The following is an 18,181-nucleotide window of genomic DNA, read 5'->3' as shown; positions in this document are numbered from 1 at the left end:
AGATTAATGGGAAACTGCAACAAATTCAGCTAACTTAGGCAACTAGTTCTTCAACCTCAACATCTACTGCATATGCAGCCGCCTTCTTCGCTGCAGCTCACTTTTGCACCACACCAGCGACGTTCGTTAAAATCGACCAATTAAACCCATCGCACTGTCGTCGTGGTCGTCCCTGCCGACCCTTGCTTCGCCAGCCGGCAACAGCGAGTTCCCCGTCCGGCGGTTCGTATCTTGTACCACACATCTTCACCGCGCTTAATAACCTCGACCGTCCACCGTCGGGCGGATTTCGTCGTCTCCACGTAGCAGAACGCACCGTCCACATCCGTCAGAAACAGGCCGGTTTGTGTGTTTCTTGATCGCAAAGCTCGTCCCCCTTGTCGTCCGTCTGGAACTCGTGCTTTGGCCGCCTTGCTGCACGTCTCGATCCAGCCGGCCGGCTTACACTTTAGCTCCCCGATCCGTTCCGACTTTGGCTTCGTGCCATAAACTGTGCACCGGCAATGTTCACGTACCCCCAAGTGATCGCGTACACACCTTCCGGAAGCTTTAGCTTCAACTTTCGCATCTCACCGACGTGCTTCGCCCGTGCAAAGTCCGTGTAGCGCATCACCTTCCGGATGCGGTGGGCAAGCACAGTCGCGCCAACACGCAACCTCCCCGTATCCATGTTCATCCTCCGGTACAACACCTGGCAGGCAATGATCTGATGATCGATGCACGGCAGATGCTCCACAAAGTCACACACATGCAGCAGACCCTCGGAACAGTCGGCGTACGCTTCGTCACCAGCCGCTTCAACAGTTCGCTCGATATCTGCTCAAACAACGCCGCCAGATTGTGCCGATCGTCATCGGACATGGGCTGGGCGATAGCGGACGCCACATCACGCACCACATACTCCAGCGAGTGCTTCAAATTGACCACCCGCTGTAGGGATTCTTCCAGGTCGAGAAAATCCGCCCCACTGCTAAACACCTCATCGACCAAGCTGTACACGAGCAGCGTACAGCCCGTCTTCGGAATGCATGGTACCAGTGCGTCCAGGTACCGCAGCAGTTCCTCAATGCCGACCAGCAGCGTCTGCACCCGGTGCTCCGTATGTTCCGTCTTCGCTTGATAGTATCGCCGCAAGAATCGCACTATCTCCAGCACATGGCCAAGCTCCTCCTCGCACAGCTTGTGCACCACAGCCGACAGGATACCGCGCGGCGTACCATCGACACCGTTCTGGGTCAGCTCCTCGAACAGTGTCAACGCTTGCTCCACATCCAGCAGCACATTCCGAGCCAACGTATCCACCATTGTTTCTTGACAACGCGCACAAACCACACTGGCGTTGGCTTACCTTGCGTTCGATAAGTCTGCAGTCGCGTCGGTGACAACAAACCCTCCGGGCCTTCCACTGTGTAGATAATGGTTTGACTCCGATTCCGATTTCACGCCGAAAGCAGGCGAAAAAAAAACAACCATAGTCAACGCATTATGATGCGTTTTCCCTTCGGACCCGGCACGCTCTAGCTATAGCAAGGGGGAGTCAGTGTGGAGAGATAAGATTACGCGCGCTAAACTGTGCTCCGTAGATGAAAGTGAGGTAAGCGGATAAGATATCGTTCCATTCTTTTTTTTTTTGTCGAACGTCAGCACAACGCACGTTGATTCATCAATTGACAAACAGCGCTAGTTGACCTAAAATAGAAAATAAACGTTTAATTAGTGACATATCAGGGTGTATGCGTATACTTACTGTTGGCTTATTGGTGACTCGAGGCTCCACAAACGAAGAGTCATCTAGTAGACAGTGTCTAAGTAGCTCCGAAAACTCCACAACAGCAGCAGCACTGTTGTGGTGCTCCGCGTCCGAACCGAACGATGAGCTGTCATAGCAACCAGTGTTAGTGTCACTGTGATCCTTGCTTCTCAATACATCAATTGCAATCGAAAAGGTCGTTGATCCGTGTTTTGTTTTTTTCATTTCTTCTTGTGGTTTCTTGTCGTTCGTTTATTTATTGGTTTCTCATCTCATAAGGATAATACTTGCATTTGCTTGCTGTAAGTGCCTCATCTGATGCATCGTCTCTGCCATCCTGATGGAGCTCTTACTATTGGTTTTGCTTTGCTTCTTCTGTAGTTTAATGTGCCTTTGCTCTTTCCCTCGCTCTCTCGCTCTCTTTATCCACCACAATATTTCACTTCTTATTCTCACTTTAGTCATTAAGATTTTACTTGCTTTTACATACCATATTACATATATATTTGTGTGTGTGTGTTCCAATTGTTTCTTTTTTTTGTTATTTTCTCCTTTTTTCCTGTTCTGTTTTGTTGAAGGGAACCCGTGTTTCGATCTCACTCCGCTCTTGCGTTTTCCTTTTTTGTTTTTTTTTGTCTAGTTGCCATTGTTGTAGTGTTGTGCTTGCGCCTTCCGTTTCCAACTGTCTTTGTCAACTGTTTCCTGTTTCGTTCGTCTTTCATTTTATTGCAATGTTTGCTTATTGCATTACGAATTGCCAAACGTTTTTTATTTATGTTCTTCTGTTTTTTTTTTCACTTCAACGTTTAACCCAGCACGTTCCACACCTTGCGCTTCACTTCTTCACTAGTAACAGTAGATTCGACGCTACCCACTTATACTGCATTGCGAACGGAACACTCTTACTACACAACTATCCTTCTTCTCCTTTCCAACCAGACTTGTGTGTATGGTTTTGTGTGTCTTATAACGTACTTTCACTACTTTCTTAACACTTTTATGTAGTACCACACACACGTACATGTACTTCGGGATTTTTATAGAAAATAGACAACAACAAAAATGGCGTCGTTCGAACGTTATTTTGTTGTACGGCACTAACCATACGGAAATTAATAAGAAAAAAGGGAAAAATAAACCTTGAACTTAGGTCCTTCGAAATATTGGAAAAAGGAAACCAACAAAGCACATCCCTAATTCGAGCACATCCGCGCTGAGACAAAAGCGATAGCCGATAGACAACCATGTTTGTTTTAACCACTTAGAGGATCGGGGAGGAAAGGGAGAGGTGCAACAATGACTTCCGGGAATGGTGGAGGGAGTACATGCATGTACATTGTGCAGCAATTTGGCATAAAGGACGTTCTCGTCATCGTCGTCATCGTCGTCGTCGTGAGTTGTTTGTGCATTATTCACTCACATTTCACTAATAAGAGTAAGTAGAAGTATTGATTGGAAATTTCGTTTTGTTTTTGCCAGGTTCACTTACATTAGTAGAATTCCAAAAAGACACGCACAACACTGTAAGGATGTTACAGCAAAAAGAAAAACAATTTAAAACAATTGTTTTCCACCATCTTTGTGGCTGCTCAGTAGTGCTTCGTTTTAAATCTGCCTGCTGTCTGCCATTTAAGTAGTTACTATCGATACAAAACAACATTCCCTTGCATTTCACAGCGAGAGAGGGAGTTTGTGTGTGTGTGTGTGTGTGAAGGGAGAACTAGCCGAAGTAGTAGGTAGTTGTAGTAGTAGTCGTAGTAGTATTAGTAATAGTATCATTATTCAGAATAATAATAGTAGTAGATCGTCGGTAGCAATCGTACTGTTTACGGGGTAATGTCTTGTGAATGTAGAAGTAGAAGTTTCCAGGTGTGTGTGTGTGTGTGGAATTTAAGTATTGGCCAACGGCATACTACTCTGCTCGCTTCACACGTCCGGATCAAGGTATATAGCTGCCGAGGTGTGACCCGTGATGTGTGTAGGTAGAATTCGTAGTCCTAAATCGTTTCGTAAGCGTTTTTGAAGGTGTTTTTCACTGTGTGTTTGCGTTGCTACTACTTACTCCTGTTATGGCGCAGTCATGTAATCTATATTCGATACTAGCGTTCTTTGTGTCATAAATTTACTACCATATTTATTACTATTACTATTAACGAGAGTTCTTTTCTTCTTCTTATTTTGTTATCAGTAGTAGCGCACGATATATTCGTAAAATTTCTCCCTAATACTACCTAGTTTTTATCTGCTTTTCGTTTGTGTTTTTTTGTTTTTTACTTTACACAACTCCCCAAAATCCGAAAAGAAGAAACACGACATCACAGACACAGTAACTAGAGAAGATTTAAAAACCAAACCAAAAGGACACAGACACACAGAGACAGACAGAGGCTGGATGATACGAGGTACACATACAACAACGAAAAAACACACACACACACATACAAAACTACAAAAGGAAGGGAGCGAATCGCGTTAGTAAAACAAACTACTTAAGTAAAGTGGATTAAGGTAAGTAAAGAAGGGAAATGGAATGACCAAAAAAGGAGCAAAATGACGTCAGTCAGCACATGTTAACACAAGTGGAAAACGAAAACTGTCATCACTATGGCAACCGCCTGGCGTGTGTGTGTGTGTGTGGCAACTAAAAATTTTCAGATAATACACTAACGACCTGTTGAATTGTTCTGTTTTTTCTCTTTTGTTAATTGGATTATTCGAAATCACTGCTCACAGAAGACACACACACACACACGAACGAGGAGAATATTCTGGGCTTGCGTGTGTGTGTGCACGCGTGCAAATTTGATAAATTTTATATGATGTTCAATATAGAGCTTTGGTTGGTTTTTGCTTTTGTTCTGTTGTGGTGTAGCTTCCTCTTCTGTTTTTGTATTGTATTTTCACTTTTCATGCTTTGTTGTTTGCCAACCAGTTTTTCATTGCTTCATATTTGCTTTTGTTGCATTCATATATTTTCCGTATTTTCATCTGCTTTTCTTCTCTCCTTCTCTTACCGAACCTTCTTCTCGTTCTTCTGCTTGGAATTGCTTCTTTGCTGTGGTTTTTTTCCTTTTTCTTTTATTCTGTTTCGTTTTGAGTGTAGTAAAGGTGTTGCGTAGTAGCTGTTTTGTTTGCTCATTTTTTTTATTGCATTCAACAAAGAATGACACCACTCTCGCTCTTCTTCGCTTGCCGTGTGCTTTCCTTCCCCGAGCCCGACTCCCGCGCCCGGCTTTTAAACGGTACAACTTGTTACTTACAATATTTATATGTATATAGGAGCTAATTGTTTATTTGTTAAAGCTACAAATTATTTACAGTACTTAGTGTTCTTGCTTTGTTGTTTCTTTTTTACAGACCACCTCTCTGCTGGCCAGCAACACAACGACACAACCGGCACACACGCGCGCACATACACAGTTTCTTGTTCGTCGAACCTTGTGCTGCAAATGAGTGGTTCAGCAGATTGATGACCCCGTCAACAACGACAGCAACAACAATAGTGTGCTCGAACAGGGGGAGGGTTTTGTGTACGTTCTCTCCCGGCTTTCCCAGCCGTAGAGTAAATCATAAGAAATGGTGCACAAGAAATACTGCCCGTGTTGCGTGCCGGTTGCTCTTGTGTGTGCTGCCGCTTTTACCCGCCTTTTTTTTGTTGTTGCTCTCCTTCTCTACTGATTAGCATATTATTCTTTTAGAAAATTAAAAGAATAGAAACTAAGCGTGGTTGCATGTGGCTTTAGAGCAGTAGAACACACACACATGCAATGTACATACCCTTTCTTCTACATTCGCTCCGTATTCCTCCACTCTCATTCTACTCGTCGTACTCCGGCCTTCTCACTGTGATTTGTATTGTAAAGCTTTTGTCCGATCTTCAACCATCGGTCAACCATCGGTGGCTCTCCATTCCCCCCCCCACCTTTCCCAATTATACCCCGCCTCCCATGTGCACACGGCCCAGTACTGTTTGCAAATTATTAAATAAAAGAATTTGAACCAAAGTCTGCCCACAGCTTAAAGCAACAGTATCATTGCAATAATTGAATCAAAAATCACAGATAACATTCGCAAATGTACTTGCAAGTGCGGGACACACCGAAGCGGCCCGAACCAGTGTGTGTGTTGTCAAATAATACAAATCTCATTGCAAACAACCAAAGCAGGCGGATTTTTTAGTTTACGGAAACGAAAATGCCAAAAGTGATAAATAAATGAAAGCAAAATGAAATGATACGATCGTCATACGATTGTACATCCCCCGCACACGATTCATTTTGACCATTTCTTGAACCAACGGTTGACCGATTTGTTTGTTGTTGTTTTCTTCTTCTTCTCTGGGACACTTCTTATGTGGCAGTTGCATTCGCTTGATCCTCCTCACTCTCCCCCACCCCCCCTTTCTATCTACCCTTCTTATTAAGTGTCTTTCACGGTTCATCCACAAACCCTTCCTTAGCTTTGCTTAATAAAACTTCTCGTGTGCTTCGCGTTACGAAAGCGGAGGTTCACTACGGAGGTTCCCTAATCCTGCCCTACACGTTAACATTAATTAGCAATAAGTTAAAATACAGTAACAGTTACCTACTGAGCTGGATCTTCGATTCTCACCTATTGGTAATGTTTATACTGGCTGAAGGATTCGTGCTGGCAGCACTGCCGGTGACGGCACCACTACCACCACCACTACCATTACTACTACCACCACCACCACCACCACCACTACCGACCACCGTTCCAGCGGTTCCCGCCGTCGTAGACGTGACTGTCGCGACCGATACCGGTGCGCTGCCCCCGCTGCTGTTCGCCAACGATGCCGATCCTCCCGCGACGACGCTGCTGCTGCTGTTCACACTGTTCGCTACCGATGTGGACAGTGTTGTTGCCACCTGCTGCACACAGTTACTACCACTGCTGCTAGTTCCGCTTTCCGAGGAAGAAGCATTCAGCGATCCGACCGACGCGGTTGTGACGGCATTAACGCGACTCGTTGCCGTGCTGTTGTTCACCACGTTGCCGCCACCGGCAGCAGCGGCTGCAGCTGCGGCCGATGCTGCCGCTTGAATAAACTTTATGTTGTTCGCATTGTTCACCACGACCATATCGACGAGGTTTGTCTGCTGTTGCTGCTGTGCCGCCTGTTGCTGTTGCGCCTGCTGCTGCTGCTGTTGGGCCTGCTGCTGGGTGCGAATGCTCACCGTCGGGATGCGCTGAACCGTCTGTCCTTTGCTGAGAATCGTCGTCGTCCCACCATGGCCAGCCTGATTGTGTAACAGCTGTTGCTGCTGCTGCTGCTGCGCTTGCTGCTGCTGCTGCTGCTGAATGGTGAGACTGTTTACAATCTTCTGCTGCTGTACCGGCTGAATGATGTTAACCATCTTGGGATTAAGATGAAGAAACTGTCCGCGGCTGTTCTTGATGTTGTACAGGATGCGATTCTTTTCGAGCTTCAGTTGCTGCTGGACACCGCTCACTCCACCACCACCGCCTTGCTGGCCCCCGGTAGGATCCAGCGTCAGAATCTGTCCCCCGGCAGGTCCGGTAGTCACCTGGCCCGTTTGCTGCTGCTGCTGTCCTTGCTGGACGGTGGTTAGCTGAATCTTTCCGTGGCTGGCAGCGATCAGCTGGCCAGCCGTCGCTCCACCAACGGCCGTCGCTTGCTGCAGCAGATGGGGCGACGACGTTAGTATGATCTTGTTCTGCGTCGGCTGACCGGGGCTTTGGGCGGACACGATCGTGATCGGTGTGTTGAGCGAGTTTTGGTGAATCACGTTATACTGCGGCTGTTGCTGGGCCGACGTTTGCTGATGGTGCCCGGCCAGACCGGCACTACCGCTCGCAGTACCGGCGTGCAGCTGCTGCCCGTGGTTGGTCGATTTGACAAACATCTTTTGCGACGAACCCAACGCTTTGCGTATCATTTCCAGCTGCTTTTTGTTCAGATCGGACGGTTTGCTGCCCAGCTTGTGGCTTAACAGTGCGTGGAACTTTTGGTTGTTGATGTTTTGCGCGTTGACTGAAAGAAGGGAGAACAAGGACAAAACATTATTATACAAAATTTAAAAATTATCATAACTTTTTATGCTCAAATGTCAAAATTGTAATAAAACCAATCAATGGATAAAGCCAAATAAAAATAAATAAAAGCCCGAGTAACATTTAAATCGTTAAACTAATGGGGGAAAACCCTGCAATTTATGATTAACTGATAAAAACTAACACGGGGGTGATTTGCTAGCCGTACAGCTTTGTCCATACTGAAGATAGATTTCCCGACCGCTTCGTATGACTAACAGTTCAATTTCTTACCGGCAGCCGTGGCGGTGGCATTCTTGTTCCCATCGGACGGTCCATTGATTTGCTTCTTCAGCGGTGTCTGCGTAAGCACGAACGTTTCCCCATGATGTTGCTTCGTCGTCACGACCTGCTGTCCACCGACGGTAACGATATTGCCGCCACCACTGTTCGCTAGCTGTTGCATCTGCTGATGCGAAAGCATGATCGGTGTCGAGTTGTGCTGAACGATGTAGCTGTTCAGTGCGGTGGTCGTGGTGCCGCCAGTGCTGGAGGAGCTCGCGCTATTGCTAGCTGCCGACGATGCTGCCTGGGACTGTGCGTGCACGATCGACTGAGCGAGCGATGCGGCGGACGCTGACGATACAACGATCGGGGTCGCAATCGATACGACCGTGTTGGTGCCGCTTATTGGCTGAGCAGCCGCCGACAGACCGCTACTGCTGGCCGGTGGCACCGTAACAACGATCGGCGCCGATGCGGACAGTAGCGAGTTGGCGGAGGAGACCGAAGCCGACTGGACGACGTTGTTCGCGAGCGAGGACGAGGCGGACGTTTGCACCAGGATTGAGCCAGTGTTGCTGCCCGCATTGCTCAGCAGGAACGAGGTCGGCGTTCCGGCGACCGATGCCGACGGGGACGATTGGACCGATGGAATGGATTGCATCACGAGCATGGTGGTGCCGGCGCCCATCGACGGTGCGGACGATGTGTGCACGAGCTGATGCAAACTGCCCTGCTGCAGCGAGACGGAAACGACGGCCGGAACCGTCCCGGAGGTGGTCTGAAACATTGCCGAGCCATTGCCTGTCGACGAGGGCGGTTGCGATACGACGATCGTGGCCGGGATAAGCGTCGTGGACCCGGTCGGTACTACCCGAGCGCCGTCCGGTGTCGAGCTGCGGGCCGCGATTTGGCTGATGTGATTGAACGGTTCCAGCTTGATGGTGGTTGCGGCCGGTGCCGCCATGGTGGTGCTGTTGTGAGGTAGAAATTGAACCGTGGTGGGAGTATTTCCCAGCAGTGTCGCATCACAGCCACCACCACTTCCGGCATCGCTCGCAGCAGAAGTCGCCTGCTCCTCCGGTGGTTCGAGCTTGATCAAGGGTTCACCCGGGACGGATTCATCTGCTGCTGCCGCCGCCAGCGACGCTGAAGCGTCTTCTTCCATTTTAATCTCCATTGCCTCTACTCCCCCCCCTAGCGCGCTCGACTGCAGCAGCGAGTCACTTTGCATCGACGTGTCCTCGGCGTCTCGTAGCTCGTTCTGCTCCCCAGCCGCCATCGGATCAACCGAAGAAGAGTCCAGATCCACACCATCGCTAAGAATGATCGGTTGTCCGTTCGCGTCCAGCAGTGGTTGAAAGATCTCCTCTTTGGGTAGGCTCTTCACCGAGAAGTAACTGCTGCCCACGAGATAACTGCAACGCTTGAGCATTTTCCGCCGTTTGCTCTTGCTTGTGCGACGATCCGCAGCTCCCGCCGGTCGTCCATACCCGACCAACTCGGAGTGATACCCGATCTTGGCCGTACTGGACGTGAACAGGTCCGCCGTCCGCGCTTCACCCGACTCGTTCTCCTCCACCATCGGATCGTCTTCCGTCTGTCCGCCTGCACCCGTCTCGAGATTGTTCAGCACGCCATCGTCCAGGATGCCGTTCCAGAAGTTACTCGTCTGGTGCAGCTGCTTCGGATCGTCGATCGCACACTCTTGCAGAATGTTGTCCAGCATCTTCTCGTTATCTTCGCTCGATTCGTTCAAGCTTAGATTCAGCTCAGACGGTACGCTTAGGTTATTCTCCCCGCTGGCGGACGATCCGGACGTTTCAAGCTTAACCTCAACCGTCGGGCTTGCCGCTGCTCCCTTCGCCCCACTACTCGAGTCACCTTCCGCGAGCGACAAGGGATGCGGTTCGATCAAACTGTCCAAATCGTACGGTGCGGTACGGAACAGTGAGGATAAAGTCGTCCCTTTCCCAGGGGAAAAGATCGTCCCGGGAAGCTGTTCATCGAGCGACTGCAGCTCGAGCGTAATACGATGCCGATCGGTCAAACCAAGACAATGCTCCAGCATATCGTCCTCTTCGCCGTCCAGCGTTAACAGATCGTCCTGACTGGGTTCGGGCGTTTTCGGTCGGAAGTGTAGCCAATTCGATTGAATGTCGTTCAGCAGATCCTTGTACACCGCGTTGATATCTTCGGGCGTCGCGTCGTGTAATCGCGACGGAGAACCGCCTTCCGCCTGGTTGCCCAGGTGCGATTGTTGCGACGAGTTCGGCACCGCACTGACATCGTTCGTTGCGGAGCTAATACTATTGCTGCTGGCTTCGGTGGTGGCCGCTGCTGTTGTCACGCTAAACCGTGTCCGAGCGTGATTGTTTACACTGTCTATCAGCTGCTCAAAATCTTCCCCGACGGGAACACTCGGCTTCTGGTAACCGTCCGCCCCACCGGCGTCCGGTTCTTGCTTTATCCTACCCGTCGACATCACCACCAGCTCAGTACCGGTGCCGGCGGTGCCGTCTTCACTTTTTATCACAATTGAATCTGAGTTTGGAACATCCGTTTTCAATGTCCTTTCATCGCACACACCACCACTACCGTCCTTTGTCACTTCACCACTCTCTCCCTCCCGCTCTTCACTATCAAACCGTAGCCGGCGCTTTGTGCTAGCAAACCCGCTTAGCTCGTCCGCCGCCGCCGCCGATTCCTTTTCCGTCTTGTTCATCAGCCCAATGCTAGTGAGGAACTGAATCTCCGGCGCACCGTCAGATTCGCAATCGCTCATTGCCGCCGCCGGTTCCTGCTTCAGAACAAGCTTCCGACGGGAAAACACGATCGTTCGCGGCGTAATGCCGTCACCGTTCGTTACCGGCGGCCCGTCCGACCCATTGACTAACGGCGGGTTCTGATGGTTAAAGATGGCGGGTAAGCGGGGCGGAGGTTTCAACGACACAACGACACCAGCACCGCTGCTGGTGTTGCTGCAGTTGCTGCTAACGCTGGCCGTGCGCTCGATCTGCCGGCGACGGCACGGTATAACGATCGGTTCATTGTTTTCCTCCTCCTTCGCGTCGTCGCGGGATTTCGTTGGCTCGGACGTGTTTAGCGATGCGATCGTTTCACTTTCGACGATCGTGTAGTCTAACCGTGACCACAGATCGTCGAAATCGGTGGCTATCCGATCGATAATGACACGGCCACCGCGACCCAAACGCCTTCGAGCGAAACCAATACAACGGGGCCTAAAAAGAGAAACCGATAAAAGAATGAGTATTAGAAACCATTCTCGGAACTACATTCACCCTTAAAGTGTAAATCATGTGTGAACGTTACCTCGGATATCGTAAGGAAGTAAGGTTGAAGCGATATCGCGGATCGGCCGAACCGTTTTCCTCCCGGGACGTCCATGGCCAGTTACCGTAACCATCCGCACGAGGCTGTAAGCGTTTGGGAGCATTTGCATGAGTAAACCGAGGAAGGACCTTCGAAGCGTGTCCCTTACCCTATGATATTGGCTGTGTTTGCTTCTTCGGAATGCATAAGCGTACTCTTCTTCTGCTGACGATCCTTGCAGATTCGACAGTTCCTCGTCGTCGGACGACACTACATGATCGCCGGACCCGTGCAGATGATGATGATGATGATCTAGAAGAGAAGGAAGAAAAGGAGAGAATTATTCGTACAACTCCATGACAGCTAAGGAGGTCGCTTTGCTTACCCGTTCCATGCCCGCCAACCACGGTGCCATCAACACCACGGCCACCAACACCTCCCAGCATCGATCCGTGGTAATGCTGATGCGGTTGCTGCTGGTGATGATGATGGAGCCCGGAGCTTCCGAGCCCACTCGTACTATTCAACCCACCTGCAGCATCTCCTCGGCCACCAGTCACCCCAGCACCACCACCACCACCACCACCACCGCCACCCGTACCACTCGCCAACCCACGGTCTTTCTGCATTTTTAGCTTCCGCTTCTTGTACTGCCGCTTTTCCTTCCGACTGCTGAGACTCTCATTATCACGCTTGTTGGTGCCACTGCTGCCCGTCCCGTGCGCTTCGTACTGCGACGAGGAGCCTCCACTGTTCAGATACGCGCCAGCACTCCCCACCGCGTTTGCTCCCTGCCCCACACCCTGCCCAGCCAGCGGTGCATACTGGTTGGTGTAGATGGGAGCAAAGGCCGGTCTGTAGGGAAAATGTAGCGGGAAGCACAGCAGAGGGAAACGGAAAAACGAGGATTAGTCAAGGTTTTAGCGCCATGGAGCGCCACGCTGATGCCGTACGCTCCGTACCTCGTGACGCGGGTCGCATTGGACGTAAACTCGGACAGGAGGTGACCATGGAAATCCTGCGCTTGGTAGCGCTTCTCGTAGATTTCGATGCTCAGGTGCAACTGCTCCCGTTTTAGCTTTTCCCGCCGCTTGATCATATCCAGCAGCGTCACTGCCCGCGAGAGATCCCGCCTAAAATGCAACAACAAGTGCGGACCAATAAGATGGTCCCAAGGTATGAATGCCATCCAACAAATAGCGGTTTGTTTTGTGTGTGTGTGTGTGTTTTGCCGTCGAATCGCCACCGGTGTTAGTACCTTAGCTTCAGCATCTTTTCGTACGACGACTCGTCGTTCTTGCGGTTTTTCCTCGTTTGCATCTTTTCGGTGCGCCGCCTGAACGCAAGGTACGGATTGTTCGGTGTCATGTTGCCTCGATTTTCCGTCTTCACGTACAGTATCAAGGGATGTTGCTAAAAGACAAGAGAATTGAAGCGATTTAGCGATATTTTGTTCTAACCAAGGTGATCCGCTTTCCTTACCAATTTTAACCGCTTATTTAGCCAGTAATCGTACACGGCTATGCTCACTTCGTCGTCCTGCTTCAATAGGGCTTTGGCTTCGTTTAGCGTGACCACCGTCTGGCCGGAGCTTTTCTCCAACCGATCCATCATGATCTCAAACTTGAGCGGATCCAGATCGAGCTTCTTCTCGTGCGACGTAACCCACACCTCGTCCGCACTGTCCATATCGTAATCCGGTATGTCCTGCTCGAGGTTGAGTGCTGAAATGGGGTATTGAAAAGAATGGTTAGAGGATTACGTGATCGCGAAAGTAATACTAACAGCAGCTCAGACAAAAGATTGATGACTCAAGCAGCAATTCCAAATCTTGATTCTGCCGAAAGCACGAACAGACCATAAAGATGGAAAATGATCTCAGCTTCCAGCTGGTGCTACGCAACGGCGAAACACATTTTGCGCTGGAGAACAAGAAGGAACTGCTTCTATTTTTACGAGAAGCTGGGTTAGTAACAGGCTGTGTCATGTAACAAACATGTTTAACACTTGTAGATTATTTGCTAGTAAAAGTTAAGGGAATAGAATAATGATCGCAGGTTGAAAGACAGTCTTTAGCACGATCATTTCCTTAAGGAAGGGTGTCTTCTCCACCATACTTCACTTGTTTACATTCTCCAGATCCAAAAGGCATGAACATTGCTACTGATCGCCTGTTTATACAGCACACAAAAAGGGCCGCAGCGATGGGGAGAACATTCCTGTACGTGAGGTTAGCAGATGTGTGATGAAATGCCGTCCTCCATTACCACACTCCTACTTACGCTGCATGTGGATCAGCTGTTTGGGCAGTTTGTAGTCGGGCGGGTAGTATTTGTCGTAGAACTCGGAATCTGTCGAGTCGTACACCTCGGGCGTGGGAATGATGAGTCCGGTGCATATTGCTCGCTGCAAATGATGCTCCTGTTGGTTGTGGCATGGTGGAGAAACAATTCATTGATTAGTAACTTTAGAAAACATCATCGCCGTTGAAGGTTTTCTGCGGGGTATTCTGGTCTAGTGGTTCCACTTAAGACAGATTATCGGATTATGGCAAATCTATTTGTTCGTTCCATCGTAAATTCGATCGTGATGATTTTCTGAATGATAATAAATTCACCTTAATAGCTTATCTTGATCCAGTAGCTTGAATAAACTCCCTGATTTAAAGCTAGAACTAAGAGCTCATGGAGCATATTACTGTAAAGCAGGGGTTTCCAAATGCATTTTCACGCTCAGATCGTTTTGTATGACAAAATTCAATATTTAATGAATTATATGAATCTGGGGCTGGGTTAGTGCTCTGATGTGTATTAATCTTGAAATTACGCGGAACTGAACAGTCAATGCCTCATACAGGTGGACGGTCTGAATGGGATTCGAAGAGGCTACCATCTCTCCGCTTCAAGTGTTGTATAATTAACGGGAACGTTTAACTTTGAATGTGAATTATCAATCAAAACTAAAACTAACATAAAAGAAGCATTCACATGACAATTCACATTCTAAAATTCCTGATAAATACACGACAAATCAAAAAATTAATCCATATCAAAACAATTTATCAATCAAAAAATTCGCGAAAAATGCAATTCAGCAACGACATTTTAAACAAATTTAAATCAGAACTGGCCATGCTTATGTTCAGAATTTTTTTTTACGAACATTCCGGCTATTCGTTAGCAGATAGTTTCCCAGCTTTTAAAGCACATTTGTTAATGATTCAATACAGGCATAAGTTCTCTCTGGACCACAGTTTGGAGATCCCTGCTATAGAACATAAACAAATCGCAACCGCGTGGTTCCTGCACACCTCGCCTCACAAACTACTAGAGCACACTAATTGTGTTTTCTCAGTTCACACACGCAACAATAGCAACCATGGAAACAGGGCAACACAGCGAACTTGGATTGGAACTATTTTAAATAACACATTCTGAAATCATTTGCGTTCGTTCTGCCACACTGACCTTTGTGGGTCGGTAGCATTCAATTTACACATCTGGTTGTTTGTTGCTTTTTTTTCAAATGAACACAACGAATTTCGGTTTTTTTATAAAACAATACTTATAAAAGCAGAAAATATTTCGAACGCAACGATTAGAAAAATACCACCAAGAACAAAAACAAAACAGCAGAAGCAGAATGCATGTTTTGCTGTTTCTTCGGTGACACAACACACAAAAATGCGTTCGCACGTGTTCCCGCTCGCACTCATTGCTACGTACGGTCGTACGTAGGGTCTCTTTCACACCAACGCATTGCAAACTCCACTAAACACCGGTGCCAATGATCGATGGCGCTGTTTGTTATTGTTTTGCCGTTAAGCACACTATTTCCTGCCATATAAAACCGTTCCTGTTTTTCACCCTTTTCCCGGATGAAATGCGGATTGTTTCATGGTGTGCTCGATTATTCCGCTACTCACTCAAACAGCACCAAAACAAACAGCGCAAAAGCCATAAAAAGAGGAACCAATAGAGCCAGAAACCAATCGACAGAGCAACCAGCCGAAGGGACGTGATCCGATCTTACCGATTCCTCCTCCTTCTCCATGCCGCTCGGCATCTGTGGAACCGCTCGATTGATTGCGGAATATTCCGGCAGATCCGGCAGCTCTTCCGCCAGATAGATCGGCATCGGTTTCGACGGATCGAGGGCCCTTGCCCGAAACGAAAGCTTCGACATTTTGCTGACAGCGTGTCGTTCTGTTTGCGGCCCGTCGTGTTTGATGGTGGTTTTGCTGCCGTTTTTGTGTTGTGCAGCAGCAGTTCGCTCGGGGGGTTGATGCCACACCACCGGGGGGGTTTTTTTTTGCTGCTACACCATCCGTGTTCTTTCTGCTTCTTCTAGTTTCGCCACCAGCCGCTTCTCTATCCCTTCGTCTTGCTCTGCTCCGCTCACTCGTTGACTCGTCGAGATGAGTTGTTATTTTTCGTGCCTTTTTGCCTGCTTTACTTTCCTACTTTTCTACGAGATTTGCTCATCTCGCTCGCTGATTCCTCTGCCTGCCTGCCGCTTGCACGCTCGATTCCCCCGTACCCCGTTGCCCCTTCGTTCTAGGATTCTGCTGGCAGTGGGTCTCGTTCTCGCGTTCGAGGCGCCCTTTGGGGTGGTGATTGCTTGCTCCTTCTGTTCGCCCGCTTTTGATACTTTTGCCTGTCGTGCGGCGGCAGCGGCGTCTTCCCTTGAAGCCAGTCAGACACACACGCACGTACCAAAACACACACACTCGCTCGGTGAACCTAGAACCGATCCGCGCGCTCAATTTGCTGGTTCGCTTTGATTCCTCTTCCCTCTTCTACTCCTCATCAGAAGCGCGCTCGTGCCCGCTCTTTCTCGCTCACGCTCCGTTCCTGGCTACCTTCCCTCACTTCCCTTTGGCAAACACACACACACACACCGCACACCGCTCACCACCTACCCGCTCCACACTGACAGCCCACAGGAAGAAACAATCCCTACCGAAGGGAACAAACAAGGAAGCTGCTACGCGGGGACTCGACGACGACGGCTGGGTGTGCGTGTGTGTTAGTGCGCCAGCGCGCGCGATTTTGTTGGGAGGAAGCTTGTGAGCGCACACACCACCACCGTACACTGTGCGCCTCGTACAGGAGACGGTTTTTACTATTGCTCCCCAAAATCACACCACACCAAAACGCGTGATTTTATTATGATGGCTCCAATGCTATTAATGCTGCTTTTCTTATGCTGCTCACTAAATGCGACAGGCAAGCGCGCGCGAACTCACAAAACACTCCACACCACACAAGCGCCCTTTCTCACTCACACCAGTGTGCTCCGAGCCACCACTGACACTTCACTGCTAGCGCCTGCTCTCGCTCTCACTCACTCACTCACTGCGTTCGTTCTTGCTCACTCTCGCACGCACGCTCGCTGGCTCCTGCAGCTCGAAACGAGCAGAATGTGCGCCGTGCTGCTTCAATACTGCTGTTGCCCTCTCACTCACACTCGCGCTACCAGCCCGGGCAAAATGTTACCGTCGTACGGCGCGTTTGCCAGCGTGATGGGTGCTGGCTTAGGCTAGGCGACGACGATGACGACGGCCCGGGGTGGTGGGAAGAGGCCGGAGCGACGGAGGGCGACCCGGACGACGGTGAACAGGGGGGGGGGGGGGGCGCGCGCACGTATGTGTATATGTGTGCGCGATGAAAAACTCCCTCTTTTGCCAAGGGATGATGGATGGAAGGCAAATAAAAAAACACGCGAAAATTTCCAAGCTTCCAAGGTCCGCCAAGCGGTCCGACGGGACGTAAAACACGACCCGCGACGTGCTAGTTCATGCTGATCGTGTCACGATTCACGCACCACCGTCACAATCGGAGAAAAACGCATCCGTAACCGTACCACGTAATTTACCACGATACCACCAATTTTACAGAAAGCCACATAATGGCGGCTCAAAATGGCGGCTCAAACACAGTGGCGACGGAAAGTGGCGAAGTACCGGATTCGGACGTAAACGCGCGCACACCCCAGAAAAACGGCTGCTTTCGGAAGTGCTGTCGTTCGAAACTCGAAACGGTGTGCGTTTGGTTCGAATTCGCAGTTCGAACGATGCTGTGCTGCGTGTTCGAAGTGATGAAAATTATTTTTAAAATGAATATTTTTTTAGAGCTTATTTGAAACACTGTTCTTATATAATAAGTTTTATTTTTTTTTCATTTACTGTTGAATGCCCTGGACGATATACTTTCGATCACTCTAGTTTAATTCCTGCGAATTAACCAACGGAAAAAAATATTCCGACAAATTCAAACTGCTCTTTTTGGTGAACAAACAAATGGAAGTATTGAAAAAGATGGTTTAGCTTTTGTTACTCATATGTTTCATTTTTTCATTCGTTTTAAAAATGCTATTGCTGCAAAAAAAAAATTAGAACCTCAATGGAGCAAATCGATGCCATTTAGGATTGTGTCGGGTTCAAAGACGGTAGCTTAAGTTGTAGGCAGAAAAAAGTGTCGAAACCCTTCCCCCACACAGGGCCAGCTACGAGTAACTTCATGCTGAGGAAACCAACAAAAGAAAGCCAAACCCTTTAAGATTGTAGTTAAACGACAAATAGACAACCAGTTGGTATTGGGCTTCCGGAGACGTTTGGATTTAAATCAGATTTTAATTCAGATTTTAGCCAGCATAGCAAGCGATAGATACCTTACATGGATCGTCAATGGATTCTGAGCCATCGAAGATTTCTTTTTCATTATCCTATTGTATTAATATTTGTTAATATTAATAAGAATTAATAGAGAAGAGAAAGAAATTAATGTTAATTATTAATAA

General features: G+C 48.6%; 1 protein-coding gene across 1 annotated transcript; it reads right to left on the bottom strand.

Annotated features, from left to right (window-relative positions):
* Nucleotides 1–4,429: 4,429 nt before the first annotated feature.
* Nucleotides 4,430–17,368, bottom strand: LOC118517108 (serine-rich adhesin for platelets-like). Its single transcript, XM_036062975.1, has 10 exons — nucleotides 15,413–17,368; nucleotides 13,663–13,801; nucleotides 12,863–13,104; nucleotides 12,639–12,793; nucleotides 12,343–12,513; nucleotides 11,766–12,235; nucleotides 11,550–11,692; nucleotides 11,381–11,484; nucleotides 8,060–11,289; nucleotides 4,430–7,766 (listed from the first exon to the last, which is right to left on the bottom strand). The coding sequence occupies exons 1-10, from the start codon at nucleotides 15,563–15,565 to the stop codon at nucleotides 6,358–6,360; spliced, it is 6,216 nt and encodes a 2,071-aa protein (XP_035918868.1). The 5' UTR covers nucleotides 15,566–17,368; the 3' UTR covers nucleotides 4,430–6,357.
* Nucleotides 17,369–18,181: the final 813 nt, after the last annotated feature.

The sequence above is a fragment of the Anopheles stephensi genome, unplaced genomic scaffold, assembly GCF_013141755.1.
Source record: "Anopheles stephensi strain Indian unplaced genomic scaffold, UCI_ANSTEP_V1.0 ucontig50, whole genome shotgun sequence".
Taxonomy (NCBI): Eukaryota; Metazoa; Arthropoda; class Insecta; order Diptera; family Culicidae; genus Anopheles; species Anopheles stephensi.
This window is presented reverse-complemented; position numbering and strand designations above follow the sequence as displayed.